The 23,897-nt window shown below is 44.3% G+C and overlaps 1 protein-coding gene across 2 annotated transcripts in view; it reads right to left on the bottom strand.

Moving 5' to 3' along the window:
* Positions 1-2,935: 2,935 nt before the first annotated feature.
* Positions 2,936-23,897, bottom strand: part of LOC140714930 (uncharacterized) — a 56,135-nt gene continuing 35,173 nt past the window's right edge. The window contains exon 2 of one of the 2 annotated variants that reach the window (XM_073026604.1): positions 2,936-3,967. In XM_073026604.1, the coding sequence (XP_072882705.1) occupies positions 3,594-3,967 (374 nt within the window). In that variant the 3' untranslated portion in view covers positions 2,936-3,593. Of the gene's footprint in view, positions 3,968-13,174; positions 15,703-23,897 lie in introns of those variants that run through there. The other variant, XR_012096030.1, reaches the window with a different exon arrangement.

The raw sequence follows: 23,897 nt of genomic DNA, 5'->3' as shown, positions 1-23,897 counted from the left end.
AGCTGCAGAAAAAAAGCATGAAGGAGGTGTGGGATGGGATGAAGATCATCACCGGATGCGGTGCAAAGCGAGGGGCGAACATAAGTGGAGATGTGGAGAAAGCGAACCAGCTGAACAACTTCTTCAACAGGTTCGACAGCTCAATCTCATCCTCACTGCAGAAATCCACACCAGGCTTACTTCCCTCACAGGAAAATAGCCACTCACAGGAGACCTTGCCCACGCCCAGGATTACGTCCGCACAGGTGGAAGGTCAACTGAGGAAGATCTGTACCAGCAAGGCGGCTGGACCGGATGGAGTTTCCCCACGATTACTGAGGGCCTGTGCGACTGAGCTGGGAGAACCACTACAGCGCATCTTCAACATGAGCCTGGAGCAGAGAAGAGTACCCAGACAGTGGAAAACATCCTGTATTGTCCCGGTACCGAAGAAACCACAACCAAAGGAGTTGAATGACTTCAGACCTGTTGCCTTGACGTCGCACGTTATGAAGACCATGGAGCGGCTGATAATACAGAATCTGAGGCCACAAACCAGGCACGCCCAGGATCCTCTTCAGTTTGCGTATAAGGAGAAGATGGGAGTGGAGGATGCTATCACGTATTTGCTGCACAAATCACTCTCTCACCTAGAGGGGGTCAGTTGTGCTGTGAGGATTACATTCCTTGACTTCTCTAGTGCCTTTAACACCATCCAGCCCAAGATCTTAAGGCACAAACTAACGGAGATGGGAGTAGACTCTCACATGGTGGATTGGATAGTGGACTACTTGACAGATAGACCTCAGTATGTGCGGTTGGGAGACTGTAGGTCTGACACGGTGGTCAGCAGCACAGGAGCGCCGCAGGGAACCGTACTCTCTCCGGTCCTGTTCACCCTGTACACATCAGACTTCCAATATAACTCGGAGTCCTGCCATGTGCAGAAGTTCGCTGATGACACGGCCATAGTGGGGTGTGTCAGGAATGGACAGGAGGAGGAGTATAGGAAACTGATACAGGACTTTGTGATATGGTGCAACTCAAACTACCTGCGTCTCAATATCACCAAGACCAAGGAGATGGTGGTGGACTTTAGGAGATCTAGGCCTCATATGGAGCCAGTGATCATTAATGGAGAATGTGTGGAGCAGGTTAAGACCTACAAGTATCTGGGAGTACAGTTAGACGAGAAGCTAGACTGGACTGCCAACACAGATGCCTTGTGCAGGAAGACACAGAGTCGACTGTACTTCCTTAGAAGGTTGGCGTCATTCAATGTCTGTAGTGAGATGCTGAAGATGTTCTATAGGTCAGTTGTGGAGAGCGCCCTCTTCTTTGTGGTGGTGTGTTGGGGAGGAAGCATTAAGAAGAGGGACACCTCACGTCTTAATAAGCTGGTAAGGAAGGCGGGCTCTGTCGTGGGCAAAGTACTGGAGAGTTTAACATCGGTAGCTGAGCGAAGGGCGCTGAGTAGGCTACGGTCAATTATGGATAACTCTGAACATCCTCTGCATAGCACCATCCAGAGACAGAGAAGCAGTTTCAGCGACAGGTTACTATCGATGCAATGCTCCTCAGACAGGATGAAGAGGTCAATACTCCCCAATGCCATTAGGCTTTACAATTCTACCGCCAGGACTTAAGAACTTTTTAAAAGCTATTATTAATGCTTTTTGAGATAGTGATTTAGATGCATATCATATTTTTTACTGAGTTAAGTATTGTATGTAATTAGTTTTGCTACAACAAGTGTATGGGACATTGGAAAAAAAGTTGAATTTCCCCATGGGGATGAATAAAGTATCTATCTATCTATCTATCTATCTAAACTCCTCCAGCTCAGTGAGCAAGTCAAAGGTTGGATTGTTTTGTGAAGCAATACCCCACACTGGAATCAGTGGACAATGCACTGAGCCACACTGGATTAGGTGAGAAATACATTACATTACACTGCATTTTGATAGGAATTTTTCTAAATCCAGTGAAATGCAGAGGGTGTATCTCTGGACTCAGTGGGTGTTTCACTTGCTTCTATCAGTTGCAATGGTGTTCCTCTGGATCTGGATGGGCATTAAATGTAGGATTATCAACACTGGAGTTTCAGAACAAAATAAGCATGGATCATTTTATTTATAAATTCCAGTACTGGTAATCCAACATTCATCACTTGAATGTTGCATCCATCCATGTTGACTTATTTACTCACACTGAGAGAAAGCGATTAGAATCAGGTGATCCTTGTCAACCAAACACATCCACCCCACAGAATGATTTTCCCCTCCACGTTAGCACACAGGATTCTGCAGGGGACTTGTCCTGAAGGTTGGTTGACTGCCTTGTTTTGATGTTCTTTGCACTGACTACTTGACCTACATTCAGCAGCATGAAGAACCTTGCAAGAGCCTTGTGTTAAATTCACAGACATACATCAAACAAGGATATACCCGTAGATTCCGGATTACAAGCCGCTACTTTTTTCCTACGCTTTGAACAGCTTTGAACACTGCGGCCTTTACTACGGTGCGGCTAATGCATGGTTTTTTTTCATGGCGCCAAAAACATTTTGCCTCGTAACAGTAGACCAATAAAATTGATGAGTAGTTCACAGAGGTCCAATGAAATTGTACGATAAATCAAGCGCACTTTCACAATTAAATTATTGTAAATCAGTCATTTGTACTCACCCTCATCAACATGGAAAACACTCGAAGAAAAGCATTGTGCTGCCTTTATGGCAGTTATTTAGTTTATAATATTTTCGCTTAGTAATTCATTTGTTAGTATTTTCTAGTTAAAGTTAGAAGTGTTTTAAGTATATTTGTTTTCTGTACTACATCCCGGGATGCTATGACGTCACATCCGGTTTCGCCGCGTCTTGTGGGGAAAATACCGGTTTGCGATAAACGGAAAGGAGATGCTGATACAAACGGAAATCATCGCATTAGACCCGCGCGATGATGCAGCTTTTAAGTTAAAGGCGATCAATAACTTTTCCTGGTAGGCTGCAGTATATATTTTTTTACCAGTCGTTAGGAGATATTGGAATGTTGTTCGTGCACTGTTCAGTAAAAAAGTATACGCAACGTAATTTGTGTGTTACCGATACGTATGTATATTTAAAAGTAGCCGTGTTACAGGCACAGTTCGAAAAAAAGCATTTGCAATATGTATTTGTTTATGTTACCATACGGATTTAATTAAAAGTTAAAAAATCCTCACGTGTAATATCTTTCTGTGTAAATATCTCATATTACAACGTGGGACACCTGTGGCTTAAAATCCGGTGCGGCTTGTACAAGTACAAAATTGATTTTCTTTCTAAAATTAGAGCCTGCGGCTTTTAATCAGGTGCGCTCTGTAGTCCGGAATCTACGGGTATATATAAAATGGTCCTCACTGAAAAACAAAGGCAGTTCTAACTTCATCCGCCTCATTGATGATACTTGTTGCATTAAAATAGACACATCCCAAACTATTTGGCTGAGTGCTTCCTTGCTCAATCATCTGGGTCCAGGGTCCCATTTTATCACAGTTCTAAATAATTAAATTTTCCTAGTCATCTTCAAAATAGTTTTATAAAAAAGTGTTGCTATTCACTGTGGACAGATTGTTCATTCCAGAGGCTGCTGGAACCTAGACCAAACGGTTGCCAAGAATGGTGGACATTTCAGGGTGGTGTTCAGTGAGTCACACGAGGTGGAAATAGTGTCTTGACAGGTGACCTGCACACAGAAATTGTTGGCAGTTGTTTTGAAAAGATTTGTCGTGTCAAACTTGATGCCGCACAGTTCACTCATGACTGAGCTGGTGGTCTGCGGTGCCACCTGAACTCCACGGGCTGACATGGCTGTTGCTGAGCTCAGTCCATAATTTGTAGATGAGTTGACCTTTCCCTCTTCAGTGTCCAGGAATACAAAGGCTTTGTCCAGCTGCTGACCTTTCCAGCAGCGAAGATAAGAAGGCCAGCAGTACTCATTCTCACTGGCTGTGGGGCAAAACAGAGGAAGATTTTAAAATATCTTTATCCCAGCACTTTGGAAGAGACATTACAATGAAGCAGTTATAGAGTGGAAATGACCATGACAAGGCTGAACATCACAATCCCTGTCAGAGGAGTAGGTCAGTAAATACTGTTGCTGAAGTGGGTTACAATCCCACTCTGGCTCTTGGTAGAGATAGTAATGAAGATGCCAGGGACTACATTCTCCACTTTATTGCTGGATGGCATAAGAGGTAGACTGCTGCCCATCTCTGAGTGTATAAGGTTTCTACCCATCCCTTCGCTGAATGACTGACCATCCCCACATGGTGATTGTCCCTTCTCTGAATGTACACAATGACTGCCTGTCCACATTGGCATAAATCAAAAGACCTGGCAAGGTAGACTGGGAGCAGCTACTTGTAGCTACATCTATGCCAGACAAGTAGAAGTCATTTGGTAACTGATTTATTAGTCATGGGTTAAAGTGAAGAACTTTATTTTGCATGCTATCCAGACAGATCATAATAAACATGAGTACCTCGAGGTTATACAAAGGGAGAACAATAACAGAATGGAAGATGTAGTGTTATGGTTATGGAGAAAGTACAAGATATCCATTCAAGAGTCCCACAGCAGCAGGGCAGAAGCTGTCACTGAACCTGCTGGTATATTTTTTCAGGCTTTTGCATTCCTGCCCAATGGAAGATGGGAGAAGAGAGAATGACCATGGTGGAAGGGGACTTTGATTGTGTTTACTATTTTCCTGAGGCAATAGGAAGGGTAGATAGATGGCTTAGGGCTAGACAACAAAATCTGGGCCCGGAGCAAGTCACTGGGCAGTGTGGTCTAGGCCCACGGCCCTTCGTAGCAGCAGTGCCTGGATCCTAGTGCAAGGAGCAATGCGCTGTTTAGACAATTTAAACACTGACCCAGATTGGAGGTGAGAGTCAATTTCTCTCGCTTTCCGCAATCTTCAGTCCTCTCTCCAGGGCATGGAGCCTTTTGCTATTCCACCATTGGGTCAATTTAAATGTTGGACCAGATAGATGAAAAGATGGTGTTGGCTGGGACGAGAGCTGATTTTGCTCACTCTCTGCAATGGTCGTCTCCATGGCGCTGAGGCTATGAAGACTGCTCTGGCTGCTGTGCTCCGTGCCTGCTGATACGATGAACTGAGAAGTGAGGCTTGGGGCCTACTCCAGGCTGCTCTGGGGTTTGGATCTGAGGACTCAGTTTTGGTTCGGAATACTGTTGCTCGCTTCAACTGTTTGCATGGGCTGTATTTTTTTCTTACTCTTTCACATTGAGTGTTGATCGTTTCTTTTTATTTTTATTCTTTTTTCTTTAAATTGGGTTCTCTCAGGTTTCTTGCTTTGTGGCTACCCGTGAGCAAGCAAATCTCAAGACTGGATAATTTATACATTCTTTGATGATAAATGTATTTGAATCGTCAGTCAAAGGACAGAGGGATGGGGATGGGGCTGTTTCTCATGATAGATTGGGTTGTCTTCACAACACAGCAATTTCTTTCAATCTTGGGCAGAGCTGTTGGCATATCAAGCCATGATGCATCTGGTTAGAATACTTTTGATGTAAAGATTGGAGAGGGTCATCAGAAATACGCCAGGTTTTCTTAACTTACTGAGAAAGTAGAAACGCTAGTATGCTTTTTTGGCCATAGTGACTACGTGGTTGGAACATGACAAATCAGAAATATTTGCAGAGGGATGGGGGTGGGGACGTTCCTAATGATTTCCACCTCAGCACCATTATTACAGAAAGGGGTGTGTGCTCTGCTTTACTTGTTGAAGTCAATGATAAATGCTGTTGACTTGAATCTATGCTACCAAGCCCTCTATTTAAAATAGAAATAATGAAAGTTTAAGGCTCAATGGTAGACAGCAAGTTAAGGATACCTATTGCAGGTCTCAATTTTAACTGACATTTCAATTACAAACTCTGTCATCCATCCTTCCTGATTGGTTAGTCCTCATCCAATGAGGGCTCCACTGTCCCACCTTTTTACAATTGAATTCCAGTTCTTACTTAGAGCAAGATCTTAATGTTTAAGATTCTTTTCCTCTAGTTTTATTTCAATGGCTTCCTTCACCAGACCGTCCCAAAGCCATTGGTGCGGCACACTAGTTTTCTGCCATCAAAATCAATCCTGTGGCCATTGCAAATGCAGTATTTTGCTACAGCCGATTTCATTGGGTAACCCAAATGGATACACCTCCTGTGCTCCTTGATGCAGGTTTCTGTGACAAAACTCGTCACAGGCCTCCAGCAGAAAGGCAACCATCGACTACCCACTCTCTGGATTCTCCCACAAAGCCAATAATAATCCAATTTACCACTTCATCTTGAATGGTGAGTGACTGAACCTTCTTGACCAATCTCACTTGTCAAATGCCTTGCTAAAGTCCATGTAGACAATTTCCACTGCCTTGCATTCAGCCACTTTCTTGGTAACTTCCTCAAAAAAAAACTATAAGATTGGTTAGACACAACCTATCACACACAAAGCCATGCTGACTATCCTTATCAGTCCATGCCTATCTAAATATATATCAGGTCCCTTAGAATACCTTCAAGTAATTTTCCCACTGTTGAGGTTAGGCTCACCAGCCTGTAATTTCCTGGTTTAGTTTTAGAGCTTTTCTTAAATAGCAGAACAACATTAACTATCTTCTAATCCTCTGGTGCCACACTTGTCCCTAAGGATGAGTTACGTATCTCTGCTAAGGCCCCTGCGATTGCTGCACTTGCCTCTCACAGGGTCCTTAGCATGCCCTAGGGATTTAACCACCCTAATTTGCCTCAAGGCAGCAAACACCACCTTCTCTGTAATCTGTATAGGGTCCATGACCTAGCTGTTGCTTTGCCTCACTTATATAGATTCAGTGTCCATCTCCAATGTAAATACAGATGCAAACAATCCATTTAAGTTTTCCCCCATCTCTTTAGGCTCCATGCATGGATTACCATTCTGATCTTACAGAACAATTTTCTTCCTTGCAATCAAAATTTCACTTCTGAAGGCCTTCCACTTAACAATTACACTTTTGCCAGGAAACAGCCTATCCCAATCCACGCTTACCAGGCAGGTCTTACTAGCACTATCAAAATTGGCCTTTTGCCAATTTAGAATCTCAAACTGTGAAGCAAACCTATCTCCTGCCATATTTACTTTGAAACTAATGGAATTATGATCACTAGATGCAAAGTGTTCCCAGTGTTCCCCTACACAAATTTCTGTCAACTGTCCTGTGTCATTCTCTATTAGCAAATCAAGTATTCCACACTCATTACAGAGAGTTGGATGGCTCAGGGGCAGGAATGGTTACTTCGAGTGCCAGGCTTTAGATGTTTCAGAAAGGACAGGGAGGGAGGCAAAAGAGGTGGGGGTGTGGCACTGTTGATCAGAGATAGTGTCACAACCATAGAAAAGGAGGAAGACATGGAAGGATTGTCTACTGAGTCTCTGTGGGTGGAATTTAGAAACAAGAAGTGGTCAATAACTCTACTGGGTGTTTTTTATAGACCACTCAATAGTAACAAGGACATCGAGGAGCAGGTAGGATAGGTGTAATAATAACAGGGTTGTTGTGGTGGGAGTTTTTAGTTTCCCAAATATCGATTGGTATGTCCCGAGAGTAAGGGGTTTAGATGGGGTGGAGTTTGTTAAGTGTGTTCAAGAAGGTTTCTTGACACAATATGTAGATAAGCCTACAAAAGGAGAGGCTGTACTTGATCTGGTATTGGGAAATGAACCTGGTCAGGTGTCAGATCTCTCAGTGGGAGAGCATTTGGAGATAGTAATCATAACTCTATCTCCTTTACCATAGCAGTGGAGAGGGATATGAATAGACAAGTTAGGAAAGCATTTAATTGGAGTAAGGGGAAATATGAGGCTATCAGGCAGGAACTTGGAAGCATAAGTTGGAAACAGATGTTCTCAGGTAAATGTACAGAAGAAATGTGGCAAATGTTCAGGGGATATTTGCGTGGGGTTCTGCATAGGTACGTTCCAATGAGACAGGGAAAGGATGGTAGGTTACAGGAACCGTGGTGTACAAAGGCTGTTGTAAATCTAGTCAAGAAGAAAAGAAGAGCCTACAAAAGGTTCAAAAAGCTAGGTAATGATAGAGAGCTAGAAGATTATAAGGCTACCAGGAAGGAGCTTAAGAATGAAATTAGGAGAGCCAGAAGGGGCTGTGAGAAGGCCTTGGAAGACAGGATTAAGGAAAACCCCAAGGCATTGTACAAGTATGTTAAGAGCAAGAGAATAAGACCAATCAAGTGGGACAGTGGAAAAGTCTGTATGGAACTGGAGGAGATAGCAGAGGTACTTAATGAGTACTTTGCTTCAGTATTCACTACAGAAAAGGATCTTGGTGATTGTAGGGATGACTTACAGCAGACTGAAAAGCTTGAGCATGCAGATATTAATAAAGAGGATATGCAGAAGCTTTTGGAAAGCATCAAGTTGGATTAGTCACTGGGACTGGACAAGATGTACCCCAGGCTATGGTGGAAGGTGAGGGAGGAGATTGCTGAGCCTCTGGAGATGATATTTGTATCATCAATGGGGAAGGGAGAGGTTCCGGATGATTGGAAGGTTATGGATGTTGTTCCATTATTCAAGAAAGGGAGTAGAGATAACCCAGGAAATTATAGACCAGTGAGTCTTACCTCAGTGGTTGGTAAGTTGATGGAGAAGATCCTGGGAGGCAGGATTTATGAACATTTGGAGAGGCATAATATGATTAGGAATAGTCAGCATGGCTTTGTGAGATGCAGGTAATGCCTTATGAGCATGATTGAATTTTTTAAGGATGTGACTTAACACATAGATGAAGGTAGAGCAGTAGATGTAGTGTATATGGATTTCAGCAAGGCATTTGACAAGGTACCCCATGCAAAGCTTATTGAGAAAGTAAGGAGGAAGGAGATCCAAGGGGACATTGCTTTGTGGATCCTGAACTGGCTTGCGCACAAAAGGCAAAGGGTGGTTGTAGACGGGTCATATTCTGCATGGAGGTCGGTCACCAGTGGTGTGCCTCAGGGATCTGTTCTGGGACCCTTACTCTTCGTGATTTTAATAAATGACTTGGATGAAGAAGTGGAGGGATGGTTTAGTAAATTTGCTGATGACACAATAGGTTGGAGGTGTGGATAGTGTGGAGGGCTGTCAGAGGTTACAGCAGGACATTGATAGAATGCAAAAATGGGCTGAGAAGTGGCAGATGGAGTTCAATCCAGATAAGTGTGAGGTGGCTCATTTTGGTAGGTCAAATATGATGGCAGAATATAGTAGTAACGGTAAGACTCTTGGCAGTGTGGAGGATCAGAGGGATCTTGGGGTCTGAGCCCATAGGACGCTCAAGGCTGCTGCACAGGTTGACTCTGTGGTTAAGAAAGCATACAGTGCATTGGCCTTCATCAATTGTGGGATTGAGTTTAGGAGCCGAGAAGTAATGTTGCAGCTATTTAGGATCCTGGTCAGACCCCACTTGGAGTACTGTGCTCAGTTCTAGTTGCCTCACTATAGGAAGGATGTGGAAGCCATAGAAAGGGTGCAGAGGAGATTTACAAGGATGTTGCTTGGATTGGGGAGCATGCCATATGAGAATAGGTTGAGTGAACTCGGCCTTTTCTCCTTGGAGCGACGGAGGATGAGAGGTGACCTGATGGGTGTGTATAAGATGATGAGAGGCATTGATCTTATGGATAGTCAGTGGCTTTTTCCCAGGGCTGAAATGGCTAACACGAGAGGGCACAGTTTTAAGGTGCTTGGAAATAGGTACAGAGGAGATGTCAGGGGTAAGTTTTTTACACAGAGAGTGGAGAGAGCGTAGAATGGGCTGCCAGCGACGGTGGTGGAGGCGGATACAATAGGGTCTTTTAAGAGACTCCTGGACAGGTATATGGAGCTCAGAAATATAGAGGGCTATGGGTAACCCTAGATAATTTCTCAGGTAAGGACATGTTCGGCACAACTTTGTGGGACGGAGGGCCTGTATTGTGTTATAGGTTTTCTATGTTTCTTTACTCTCTTGTTGGGACTTGTATGTACTGATTAAGGAAACTTTCCTGAACACAGTTGACAAACTTGTTCCCATCCAGCCCTTTTACGGTACAGGAGTCCCAGTCAATATGTAAAAAGTTAGTCAAGTCAAGTTGTTTTTATTGTCATTTCGACCATAACTGCTGGTACAGTACACAGTTAAAACGAGACAACGTTTTTCAGGACCATGGTGCTACATGAACAATACAAAAAACTACACTGAATTACTTAAACCAACACAAAAACTACACTAGACTGCAGACCTACCCAGGACTGCATAAAATACACAGAACAGTGCAGGCATTACAATAAATAATAAACAAGACAATAGGCACAGCAGAGGTCAGTAGGTTGGTAGTCCAATGTTACATAAATAAACAGCTGAATGGCGGCACCCGGGATTCCGTCCATTTCTGTACTCCCACCGAGTATTTTGTTGCCACAGATGTAGTCCAATTTAATGTCCATTGGAGAGCAGTTAAAATCATATGCAATAAACAACCTTATGTTTCTTGCAAAATCTGCACTCTCTCTACAAATTTGTTCCTCTAAATCCTGTGGGCTGTTGGATAGTCTATGATACTGCGCCATTAACATGGTCATACCTTTCTTATTCCTCAGTTCCATCCATAAAACCTCACTAGATGAGTTCTCCAGTCCCTGCCTGAGCATCACCATGACATTTTCCCTGACTAATAACACCACCCCTCCCCCTTTCATCTCTCTCACTCTGTCATGTCTAAAACAACAGATTCTATCAGTCACTTGCAAACTAGGGGCAATTTACAGGAGTCAGTACAGTGTATAAAACACACAGTTCTGAACTATGTAAGAAAACCTGTGCTCACCTACTTTTCCTACGATACATCTTACATTGAAATCTATGCAACTCAGAACATTAAGACTAAATAAACTCATCGAAAAGGCTGGATCCATCCTTGGTTACAACCCAAACTCTTGAGTTAGTGGTGGAGAGGAGGTCACTAAACATACTATTATACATTATGGTCAATCAGGCACATCCTCTCCATGACCTTCTGAATAAGCAGTGGAGATCCCTTTCAAACAGGCTCATTACAGAAAATCTTCCTACCAAATGCAATAAGCATATACAATAATTCATCGCTGTGCAACAGGGGGACACACATCATAGTGCAATAGTCTCTGTTCTATTATTTTGTACATTATTAATTTGTACTTTATTAATATATTTATTATTATTATTGCTAACTGTTTTTAAATGTTGCTGCTATAACAAAATATTTTCCCACTCTGGATCAATAAAATACTTATTAACATAGAACACAGAAACATAGAAAACCTATAGCACAATACAGGCCCTACCTTAGAAATTACTAGGCTTACCCATAGCCCTCTATTTTTCTAAGCTCCATGTACCTGTCCGAAAGTCTCTTAAAAGAGACTATCCTATCTGCCTCCACCACCGTTGCTGGCAGCCCATTCCACGCACTCACCACTCTCTGCGTAAAAAAAAAACTTACTCCTGACATCTCCTCTGTACCTAATCCCCAGCACCTTAAACCTGTGCCCTCTTGTGGCAACCATTTCAGCCCTGGGTAAAAGCCTCTGACGATCAATGCCTCTCATCATCTTACACAACTCTATCAGGTCACCTCTTGTCCTCTGTTGCTCCAAGGACAAAAGGCAAGTTCACTCAATCTGTTTTCATAAGGCATGCTTCCCAATCCCCAACATCCTTGTAAATCTCCTCTGCACCCTTTCTATGGTTTCCACATCCTTCCCATAGTGAGGTGACCAGAACTGAGCACAGTACTCCCAAGTGTGGTCTGACCAGGGTCCTATATAGCTATTATTATTATAATTAGTCACACAATAGTCAACCTTTTGATACCTGACTTTTGAGGTCTTAACAACATCTATATCCACAGCATGTCTACTATCTGTTTTGGAATTCTGGTACCCATCCCCCGCAACTCTTGTTTAAACCCCCCTCCTCCCTCCCCCCCCCCCCCCCCCCCCCCACCCTGTGTAGCACTAGCAAACCTTTTCACTAGGTTATTAGTCCCCATCCAGTTCTGGTGCAAACCATCTCTTCTGTACAGGTCCCACCTTTCCTGGAAGAGAGCTCAGTGTTATTGAACGGAATAGCCAGAGGGCTGCAATGTACTAGTTGCCTTTCTTGACGGCCACTCAGATGTCTGTGTGCTGCACTTCAGCTCTAACTACCTCACTGCCTCTCCTGTCAACTGAGCCCTCCATCTCCTGAATGAGCTCCAGTTCCCTAATGCAATCTGCATGAAGGTGCAGCTGGATGCAGGTACAGTCATCTGTGATACTGAATGTTTCCACATCCTTTCTACACTCCACTGTCCACTGCTCTAACTGTGCAATAAGAAAGAAAGAAACTTTAGAAGAGAAAAGTATGCACTGATGAATCCAGTAGTTACTATACAGAAGTCTTGGTTTTTAACTCTCTACCTAATTCTCTAAAATCATTTTACAGGACCTCGTCCTGCTGCTTGTGCCCCAGGTTGCTCATCCTCCCCTCTCTGAACATCCTGCACCCGCTGTGAGACATCTGGACTGACACCAGGGTGACAACACACCAGCCTGGAGTCTTAATTGAGGCAGTGCTTAAGATTTGTGGATCATTGGGCTCGCTTCCAGGGCAGATAGGAACTGTACAAACAAGATGCTTTGGACTTGAACTGGAGGGGAATCAATAACATTGTCAGGAGATTTGCTAGTGCTACTTGGAACTGTTTAAACTGGAGTGCCAGTGAGGGGGGAGCACAGCAGCAGAGCAACAGAAGGTCGAGTTGAGAGAAAGGTGGTAAGACACGTAAAATTGAAGGGAAGGAAGCAAGGGATGGACTAATAAACATGGTGGGACTGATTCTATTCTATTCTAAACATGGTGATTCTATTCTATGTTCTATACTAGACAGGTATATGGAGGAATTTAAGGTGGGGTGTTATATGGGAGGCAGGGTTTAAGGGTTGGCACAACATTGTGGGCTGAAGGGCCTGTACTGTGCTGTACTATTCTATGTTCTATAAACTGAAATTGTTTATTTCACCACTAGAAGTATTATGGGTAAGGTGGCAAAACTTAGAGCTTGGATCAGTACATAGAATTAGGATGTTGTTGCCATTACAGAGACCTGGTTGTGTGAGGGATTGGACTGTCAGCAATGTTCCTAGCTTTTGTTGTTTTTGTTGTTACAGAAGTGAGATATGCCAACTAGTGGAGTGGTGCTGCAGCAACAACCTGGCACTCAATTTCAGTAAGACGAAAGAGCTGATTGTGGACTTTAGGAAGGGTAAGACAAAGGAGCACATACCAATCCTCATAGAGGCATCAAAAGTGGAGACAGTGAACAGCTTCAAGTTCCTCGGTGTCAAGATCTGTGAGGATCTAAGCTGGTCCCAATATATTGATGTAGTCATAAAGGAAGGCAAGACAGCAGCTGTACTTTATTAGGAGTTTGAAGATATTTGGCATGTCAACGAATACACTCAAAAACTTTTATAGTTGTACCGTGGAGAGCATTCTGACAGGCTGCATCACTGTCTGGTATGGAGGGGCTACTGCACAGAACCGAAAGAAACTGCAGAAGGTTGTAAATCTAGTCAACTCCATCTTGGGCATTAACCCACGAAGTACCCAGGACATCTTTAGGAAGCAATGTCTCAGAAAGGCAGCATCCATTATTAAGGACCTCCAGCACCCAGGACATGCCCTTTTCTCACTGTTACCATCAGGTAGGAGGTACAGAAGCCTGAAGGCACACACTCAGCGATTCAGGAACAGCTCCTTCCCCTCTGCGATCCGATTCCTGAATGGATATTGAAGCTTTGGATACTACCTCACATTTTTTTAAATATACATTATTTCTGTTTTTGCACATTTTAAAAAATGTATTCAATATACATAATTGATTTACTTGTTTATTATTGTGTTTTATTTTATTTATTATTATTTTTTCTCCCTCTGCTAGATTATGTATTGCATTGAACTGCTGCTGCTAAGTTAACAAATTTCACGTCACATGCCAGTGATAATAAGCCTGATTCTGACATGATAGAGATGGGATAAAAGAGGTGAAGGGGTTGCAATATAGATATGGGAGGATGTCACTGCAATATTGGAGAGGACAGGAGGCATCATCAACGTTCAAAAGTAAAGATGCAATTACACTGACAGGATTATACTATACACCCCACCCCCAATAACCACTGAGGTGAAATAACAGATATGTATACAGATTATGGAAAGATACAGAAACAAGGTTGTTATGGTGGGGTCTTTAATTTCCCCAGTGTTGAATGGAACTTCCTTAGTAGAAACAGCTTAGTTAGTCTGCAGCTTTTTCAGTGTATGCAAGAGGAGTTCCTGAAACTGTATGTGGAGAATCCATCTGGGAGGAAAACATACTGGATCTAGTTTTGGGAAATGAACCAGCCCAGATGACAAAAATAATAGTAGGTGAACATCTGGAATAGTGACCAGAATCCATTACATAGGTGTAAGTAACATTGGATCTTGTGCAAAGGTGCTACATTGGGGACGGCACATTATGACAGGATAGTAAAGGAGCTAAGGGGCATTGTTGGGAGCAGCCGTTCTCGTCAAGTCCACGTCTGACGAGTGGAAATTGTTTAAAGAACAGCTGACCAGAGTTCACAATTGGCATGTTCCGGGAGGGACTAAGGAGAAGGATGGTAAGGCTGGGGAACCTTGGCTGACCCAAGAAGTTTTAAATTTAGTAAGCAAAGAAAAGACAACCATGTGTAATGTTTAAGATGCTGAAATCAGACAGTAAACGAGTACTTTTTAATCAGTATTTATGGAGGAGAAGAATTTGAAGAATAGTAAAAAAAGAGAGTGGGACATGCTAATGTGCTGGGACAGTTTGAGACTGAGGAGGAGAAAGTACTGCTTCTTCTAAAAATCATCATGGTGGATAAATCCCAGGACCTGATGGCATATATTCTAGGATATGGAAGAAAGCAAGTGAGGAGCTTGCTGGGATTTGACAAAGATCTTCAAGGATTCAAAGTACATTTATTATCAAAATATGTATGCGGTGTTCAACCCTGAGACTCGTCTTCCCACAGACAGCCACAAAACAAAGAAAACCATCAAGCCCCACTGCCAACACACAAAAAAATTGTGCAAATGACAAAAAATGAGTGAGAAACACAGAATATAAAACATCAAACCACAAAGTCATTGAAACAGTGCAGGAATGTTGAGTTCAGTTTAATCTCGCGCTGCATCGTTTGTTGATTGCAGGCCACAGAGCCAGTCTGCTCCAATCAAAATCGCACAAAATGGCAACAAAAAAGGAGCGACTAGAAACCAGGAACACATTATAACATGGATTCGAGTCCATTCCACAAGCTGCGTCGATTAAACCTCGCCCAAAACACAGGCACCTTCCTGCGGGAGCAGTGAGTGAGATTAAGAGACCAATCAAATGCAGGCAGATGGCGCTGATCACCTGGCTGCCTTCCGCTCTCATCCTTGATTTCAATCTTCCTTGACACTTTATTGGTGAGAAATGGAGTCAATCGTGGGCTCGTGCTCTGTCTCCAGGCTTCTTGGCCTCCAGGCCACAGAACACTCGAAACCTCACTGAACTACCTCGGAGACAGCACTGCACCGGATCACGCAGTCAGCCTGAAAACAAACCATCAAAATATAGATCACAGGTTCCAAAAGTAGCAGAATCATATTTGAAAGGAGAAGAGTGATAGAAGTAGTGTCATGAACTGTCTGAAGGATGTTGTCTTTGGCCGCATCGTTCACTGGCACCCTTTTCAAGATCTTTGTGTCTTCACTGGAAACAGACAAGGTCCTCGAGTATAGTGCTTTTGTTCAAGAAGGGAGTAGAGATAATCCAAATAATTTTAGGCCAATGAGCCTCACATCAGCAGTACAGAAGCTACTGACGAGGATTTATGGCACATTTGGAAAAGCATAGCCAGCTCAGGAACAGTCAGCATAGCTTTGTACAAAGTGGATCATGCCTAACAAACTTGATGAGATTGACAAAGCTGCTTAATGAGGGTAAGATAGTGAACATTATTTACTTGGACTTTAATAAGACCTTTGTGACGGTAGGTTGTTTCCAAAGATAAAGATGCATGGGATCCAGGTAATTGCATGTTTGGATTCAGAACTGGCTCTCCCAAAACAGAGAGTAGGGGTAGAAAGCTACTATTCAGGCTGGATGTCTGTGACCATTTGTGTTCCCCTAAGATCAGTGCCAGGACCACTGCTGTTTGTAATACATATCAGTGACTTGGATGAAAATGTGGATTAGCAAGTTTTGCACATGGCACCAGGATTGGTGGAGTTGTGGACAGTATAAAGGATTTCAAAGAATACAGCAAGATAGAGATCAATTATAGATATCGACAGAAGTGCAGATGGAATTTAATCCAGGTAATGGAGGTCCATAAGACATAGGAGAACAATTAGGCCATGCAGCCCATGGACTCTGTTTTGCCATTCCATCATGGTTGATTTAGTGTATGATGGGATACTTGGCCATTCTGAGCAGCTGGGCTTAAGACTGCTGATGCGTGTCGAGAATAACTTTGGATGATAAGTGCAGTACCAGGAACTCCAATAAACAAGATACTAGGCCCCTGGAAGCAGGAGGGAGGTTGAGTCGGGGGTAAATTATCAGCCCTGAGAACAGGGAACAAAGAGGACTGAGCGATAATTGACATGTCTTTTAAATGATTGATCATGTACTGGGATGCTAAACAAAGTTACGTGAAATTGTTTCTTACTGTATAAATATGAGCTCTGTACAACCTAAAAATCAGAGTTCTGGTGGTGGTGGAGACTGCTGCAGACTCTCCATGATATCATGTTAATAAACTCTTAAAACAAAACTGGAAGTCGCTCTGGTGTTCTTCGTGTTTCCATGGCAGAATCTGCCCTAGCTGAAAGGAGGGGGCGGGGTAGCGTCCGAATTACTATGGGACTGCCCTAGCTGAAAGGGGGGTAGTTGCCAGAGACCTCTCTGGGAGAAGGGGAGGTAGTCGGTAGCCTAGAGACAGGCCAGTGACTCAGAGTAAGCCTGGACGGCAGAGGCTGGAAGAAGACCTGAGAAGAAAACAAGCTGGGTCTAGAGGAAAAAAGAAAAGCATAGCTACACAGAAAAAGGTAAGAGGAGACTTCGAGATTCAGTGAGCGCTCATTGTCTCCATAGTGTGTATAAAAGAAACATACTGTCTTAACTGTAATTAAAATCCTAAACAGGAAAAATGGGAAGTCCCAGCAGTCGATCGGCTAGCGCTGATCCTGCTAATAAACCGAAGAGTTCCAGAGGTAAGACGAAGGCTTTGAACACTCAACTGCAGGTAGGAAAAAGACTGCCAAAAAGATTAAAAAGATAAAATAGCACCGCCAGCAAATAGGAGACCCCTTATTCCCGCCTGGATCCCCAGCGGATATGGTAATCAGAGAGACAGCAGATGATCGTTAAGCAGTAACACTCAGTAGTGATTTGTATGAGTGCTCACATGGGGATTGGCCGTATGGGGAAAGTTTAAATTTTTGGACTAATCCAACACTGAGAGGACACCACCCAAAATGGGGACGGCCACCCAAATTGGGATGCTGATTATATGTTAAGATGTTTTAATTGATGAAAGGAGGTGGCTAAAAACACCACCCTCCAAAGAAAAAGGAGATTAAGCAGCCTGAAACAAAGAAGGCTGGGTCTGAAAGAAAACCTGCCACGGGACTTTATCCCCATCTCCCCGTACCGGCCAGTGCCCCATTGGCACCCAACAGTGAATAAACAATTTAATAATGATGATGGCTGCCTTGGGATGACCCCCACTCCCTCCATACAACCTCCCTATGTCAGAAGTTCAGGCACCTGACACCCCCTGGGGAGCAGGGATCACTGTAACGAGAGAAGGGTCTCGGGAAAGAGGAACTGAAGCTGGGGGAGCTGAAGGAAGTGTTAGTGATGATTCAAAAAATAATGCCCGAAAAGGCAGGGAATGAGAAAAAGAAAATGGAGGAGGGAGGAGAGGAACTGGGAATGAAGGTATCGCAGGCCCAATGCATAATGATTGGTGATGTTCCCATGTTAAAACCATGAACAACCGCAGAGGCAAGAGCCATGGTAGTGGAGGCCCTGCACCCAATGCGTTCCATAACTGGCTTGTGCAGGTGTGTACTATCTACTCGCCCTTGCCCGGGAACATGCAACTGCTATTAAAATGTGCATATGGGACCTCCTGGCCCTCCCTGAGGAACAGATTTGCCTGGCAAAAATGGGATTGGAGAAAAAATGACCATCTAGCAGATAATGGAAATGAGTGTCTGGACCACTGGCTGAAAGACAGGGGTAAGGAAGCTATGAGAGGGGCAATAAACGGGAAGTAACCCGCTGCCTGCAGAAAAAAGAGAAACCCATCCCAGACTTTATAGCTCGTTACAGAAGTAAGTGAGAAGAGCGTGCTGAATACCCGACTGAGAACTGGCCGCTAGCCATTCAGACTTTATTGAACTTTATGTTACTCCAGCAGATGGAAGCATATAAATTGGTGAATTTAAACTGGCAAAAGGAGGGTGGGGAAAGGGTGGTCACCGCTTTAATGAATACGGAAAAAGAAGGATTATTCACTTCCCTAGGGGGAGATAAACCAGAATTGGCAGGGCAGTTCTATCAGAAAAGGGGAGATTTCTCCCAAAGGGGCAGAGCTGACCATGGAAGAGGAAGAGGCAGAGGACTGTTGCCACCCCAGGTTAGGTCCTAGGATCAGTGCAGGAATTATGAGACATGGGGTCACTGGGCCAGAGATTCTAAGTCCGTGACTATCCCCGAGGTGGATGCTTATATCAGAACAGGCCCCAACTCCAGCTACGGGGACGGCAGCTTTTCCTTTTAGCTACCCTAATCCATCAGCATAGGGGTGCCGCGGAGAAAAAGTGGTACAGGCAACGGTAATCAGATTGTCCAAGAATAGGAAAGAAGAACGCATGGCCACTGTAAGAATAGGGAATGGTTACTTGGACAGTCTGATTAATACTGGTACCACTCTGTACCTCCCTCCGCAGGCATCCCCGTCAGTGATACAACTGTAGCTGGTACTCCCATGGCACAGCCTGTCTCCACAACAGCCTCTTGCAGGTGGAGGATAAGCTTTTAACAGACACCTTCATTATATCTAAAACAGTCCCACTTCCCCTGCTGGGTCGACGACCCTTTGTAAATTAGGGGCAACACTACACTGTACGGCTGAAGGTATATACATGGAACTTCCTCAAATTTAGGGTCCCTCAAATGTTAAAATTAATGATTGAGCGAGAAGAGGACAGTTCAGAACCCATATTACACTGTTGCAGCTGGATAGCAATCCCTATGTTTGGCAAGTCCAGAGACTGTAGGACACATTGATAGGACGTGCCAGCCTCTACATACAGCCATATCCAGCGGGCAGCAAAGTGACAGGGCTTTGGCTCAACGGGCTTAGGTGGTAACGGGACGAGGTGAGGTAGGAAGTATGTGTGTGAGGCTGGTTTTCTGTGCTCGGTGTCAGGCGGGGAAGGTCTTGGAGTCTCTCAGCCTCCCTGACAGTCGTATCTGCACCAGGTGTGTCGAGCTGCAGCTCCTGAGGGAAATGGAGATGCAGATCGATGACCTTCGCCTAGTCAGGGAGAGCGAGGAGGTGATAGAGAGGAGTTATAGGCAGGTGGTCACACCAGGGCCACGGGAGATGGACAAGTGGGTCACAGTCAGGAGGGGGAAGGGGAAGAGTCATGTACTAGAGAGTACCCCTGTGGCTGTACCCCTTGACAATAAGTACTCCTGTTTGAGTACTGTTGGTGGGTGGGGGGAGACAGCCTACCTGGAGGCTGGAGACTGGAGACTACAGAGTGGTACCTACCTGGAGACCTGGGGACCTGGAGTCTGGCCCTGTGGCTCAGAAGGGTAGGGAAGGGAAGAGGAAGGCAGTAGTGATAGGGGGCTCTATAGTCAGGGGGTCAGACAGGAGATTCTGTGGATGCAGGAAAGAAACTCAGATGGCAGTTTGCCTTCCAGGTGCCAGGGTCTGGGATGTTTCAGATCACGTCCAAGATATCCTGCGGTGGGAGGGAGAACAGCCAGAGGTTGTGGTACATATTGACATAGGTAGGAAAAGGGAAGAGATCCTGAAAAAAGACTACAGGGAGTTAGGAAGGAAGTTGAGAAGCAGGACTGCAAAGGTAGTAATCTCGGGATTACTGCCTGAGCCATGCGACAGTGAGAATAGGAATAAGATGAGACGGGGGATAAATGCGTGGCTCAGGGATCAGAGCAGGGGGCAGGGGTTCAGATTTCTGGATCATTGGGACCTCTTTTGGGGCAGGTGTGACCTGTACAAAAAGGACAGGTTGCACTTGAATCCCAGGGGGACCAATATCCTGGTGGGGAGGTTTGCTAAGGCTACTTGGGAGAGTTTAAACTAGAATTGTTGGGGGGTGGGAACCGAACTGAAGAGACTGGGGAAGAGGAGGTTAGCTCACAAATAGAGAAAGCTTGTAGACAGTGTGAGAGGGAGGATAGGCAGGTGATAGAGAAGGGACGCACTCAGACTGAGGGTTGAGATGTGTCTATTTTAATGCAAAGAGTGTTGTGAACAAAGCGGATGAGCTTAAGGAGTGTGGATCTGTACTTGGAGATATGATGTGGTGGCCATTACAGAGACTGGGATGGCTCAGGGACAGGAATGGTTACTTCAAGTGCCAGGTTTTAGATGTTTCAGAAAGGACAGGGAGGGAGGCAAAAGAGATGGGGGCGTGGCACTGTTGATCAGAGATAGTGTCACGGCCGCAGAAAATGTGGACGCCATGGAGGGATTGTCTACGGAGTCTCTGTGGGTGGGGGTTAGGAACAGGAAGGGGTCAATAACTTTATTGGGTGTTTTTTATAGACCACCCAATAGTAACAGGGATATTGAGGAACAGACAGGGAAACAGATCCTGGAAAGGTGTAATAATAACAGAGTTATCGTGATGGAAGATTTTAATTTCCCAAATATTGATTGGCATCTCCCTAGAGCAAGGGATTTAGATGGGGTGGAGTTTGTTAGGTGTGTACAGGAAGGTTTCTTGACACGTAGATAAGCCTACAAGAGGAGAGGCTGTACTTGATTTGGTATTGGGAAATGAACCTGGTCAGGTGTCAGATCTCTCAGTGCGAGAGCATTTTGGAGATAGTGATCATAATTCTATCTCCTTTACAATAGCATTAGAGAGAGATATGAATGGACAAATTAGAAAAGTGTTTAATTGGAGTAAGGGGAATTATGAGGCTATCAGGCAGGAAATTGGAAGCTTAAATTGGAAACAAATATTCTCAGGGAAAAGTACGGAAAAAATGTGGCAAATGTTCAGGGAATATTTGTGTGGAGTTCTGCATAGGTTCGTTCCAATGAGACAGAGAAGTTATGGTTAGGTACAAGAACTGTGGTGTACAAAGGCTGTTGTAAATCTAGTCAAGAGGAAAAGAAAAGCTTACAAAAGGTTCAGAGAGCTAGGTAATGTTAGAGCTCTAGAAGATTATAAGGCTAGTAGGAAGGAGCTTAAGAAGGAAATTAGGAGAGCCAGAAGGGGCCATGAGAAGGCCTTGGCAGGCAACATTAAGGAAAACCCCAAGGCATTGTACAAGTATGTGAAGACCAAGAGGATAAGACATGAAAGAATAGGACCTATCAAACGTGACAGTGGGAAAGTGTGTATGGAACCGGAGGAAATAGCAGAGGTACTTAATGAATACTTCAGTATTCACAATGGAAAAGGATCTTGGTGATCATTGTGATGACTTGCAGCAGACTGAAAAGCTTAAGCATGTAGATATTAAGAAAGAGGATGTGCTGGAGTTTTGGAAAGCATCAAATTGGATAAGTTGCCTGGACCGGATGAGATGTACCCCAGGCTACTGTGGGAAGCGAGGGAGATTGCTGAGCCTCAGGCGATGATCTTTGCGTCATCAATGGGGACAGGAGAGGTTCCAGAGTATTGGAGGGTTGCGGATGTTGTTCCATTATTCAAGAAAGGGAGTAGAGATAGCCCAGGAAATTATAGACCAGTGAGTCTTACCTCAGTGGTTGGTAAGTTGATGGAGAAGATCCTGAGAGGCAGGATTTATGAACATTTGGAGAGGTATAATATGATTAGGAGTAGTCAGCATGGCTTTGTAAAGGGCAGGTCGTGCCTTATGAGCCTAATTGAATTTTTTGAGGATGTGACTAAACACATTGATGAAGGAAGAGCAGTAGATGTAGTGTATATGGATTTCAGCAAGGCATTTGATAAGGTATCCCATGCAAGGCTTATTGAGAAAGTAAGGAGGCATGGGATCCAAGGGAACATTGCTTTGTGGATCCAGAATTGGCTTGCCCACAGAAGGCAAAGAGTGGTTGTAGACAGGTCATATTCTGCATGGAGGTTGCTCACCAGTGGAGTGCCTCAGGGATCTGTTCTGGGATCCTTACTGTTCGTGATTTTTATAAATGACCTGGATGAGGATGTGGAGAGATGGCTTAGTAAGTTTGCTGATGACACAAAGGTTAGGGGTGTTGTGGATAGTGTGGAGGGCTGTCAGAGGTTACAGCGGGACATTGATAGGATGCAAAACTGGGCTGAGAAGTGGCAGATGGAGTTCAACCCAGATAAGTGTGAAGTGGTTCATTTTGGTAAGTCAAAAATGATGGCAGAATATAGCATTAATGGTAAGACTCTTGGCAGTGTGGAGGATCAGAGGGATCTTGGGGTCTGAGTCCATTGGACGCTCAAGGCTGCTATGCAGGTTGACTCTGTGGTTAAGAAAGCCTTCATCAATTGTGGGATTGAGTTTAAGAGCTGAGAGGTAATGTTGCAGCTATATAGGACCCTGGTCAGACCCCACTTGGAGTACTGTGCTCAATTCTGGTCGCCTCACTACAGGATGTGGAAACTATAGAAAGGGTGCAGAGGAGATTTACAAAGATGTTGCCTGGATTGGGGAGCATGTCTTATGAGAATAGGTTGAGTGAACTCAGCCTTTTCTCCTTGGAGTGAAGGAGGATGAGAGGTGACCTGATAGACGTGTATAAGATGATGAGAGGCATTGATCGTGTGGATAGTCAGGCTTTTCCCCAGGGCTGAAATGGTTGCCACAAGAGGACACAGGTTTAAGGTGCTGGGGAGTAGGTACCGAGGAGACGTCAGGGGTAAGTTTTTTACTCAGAGAGTGGTGACTGCGTGGAATGGGCTGCCGGCAATGGCGGTGGAGGCGGAAATGATAGGGTCTTTTAAGAGACTTTTGGATAGGTATATGGAGCTTAGGAAAATAGAGGGCTATGGGTAAGCCTAGTAATTTCTAAGGTTGGGATGTGTTAGGCACAACTTTGTGGGCCGAAGTGCCTGTATGGTGCTGTAAGTTTTCTATGTTTCTAAAATCTGCAATACTTGATCAATAGCAGCCGAGAAGCAGCTCCACTGCACGGCCTATTACACTTTGCAAACTGACGCGCACCATGACCAAGCTGTACACCCCTATTTAAACGGTATAGAAACGCTGAAGGCAACACCGTATGCGCATTTTGGTTCCGATGGATTAGGGCTCCTGGTAGATTTAGTGGAAGATCAGGAAGATTCCAACTAGGGGACTCTTCAGTGCCTCACTTGACAGTGGCTGTAAAACCACCAGCAAAATCTAAAGATATCGGGACAATGATAAAACGATTAGTGAAAGAAACCAAGGCTGTTTGTACTATAACTGGGATACTAAGCGCCAATAGGATTCTTTAAGGAAAAGGAGGGGAGGAATATGTTGAAGTCCGAGAGCTGGGAAACATCCTTTGAAAAGCAGCAGTCAC

This window comes from Hemitrygon akajei, chromosome 22, assembly GCF_048418815.1.
Source record: "Hemitrygon akajei chromosome 22, sHemAka1.3, whole genome shotgun sequence".
Classification (NCBI taxonomy): Eukaryota; Metazoa; Chordata; class Chondrichthyes; order Myliobatiformes; family Dasyatidae; genus Hemitrygon; species Hemitrygon akajei.
This window is presented reverse-complemented; position numbering and strand designations above follow the sequence as displayed.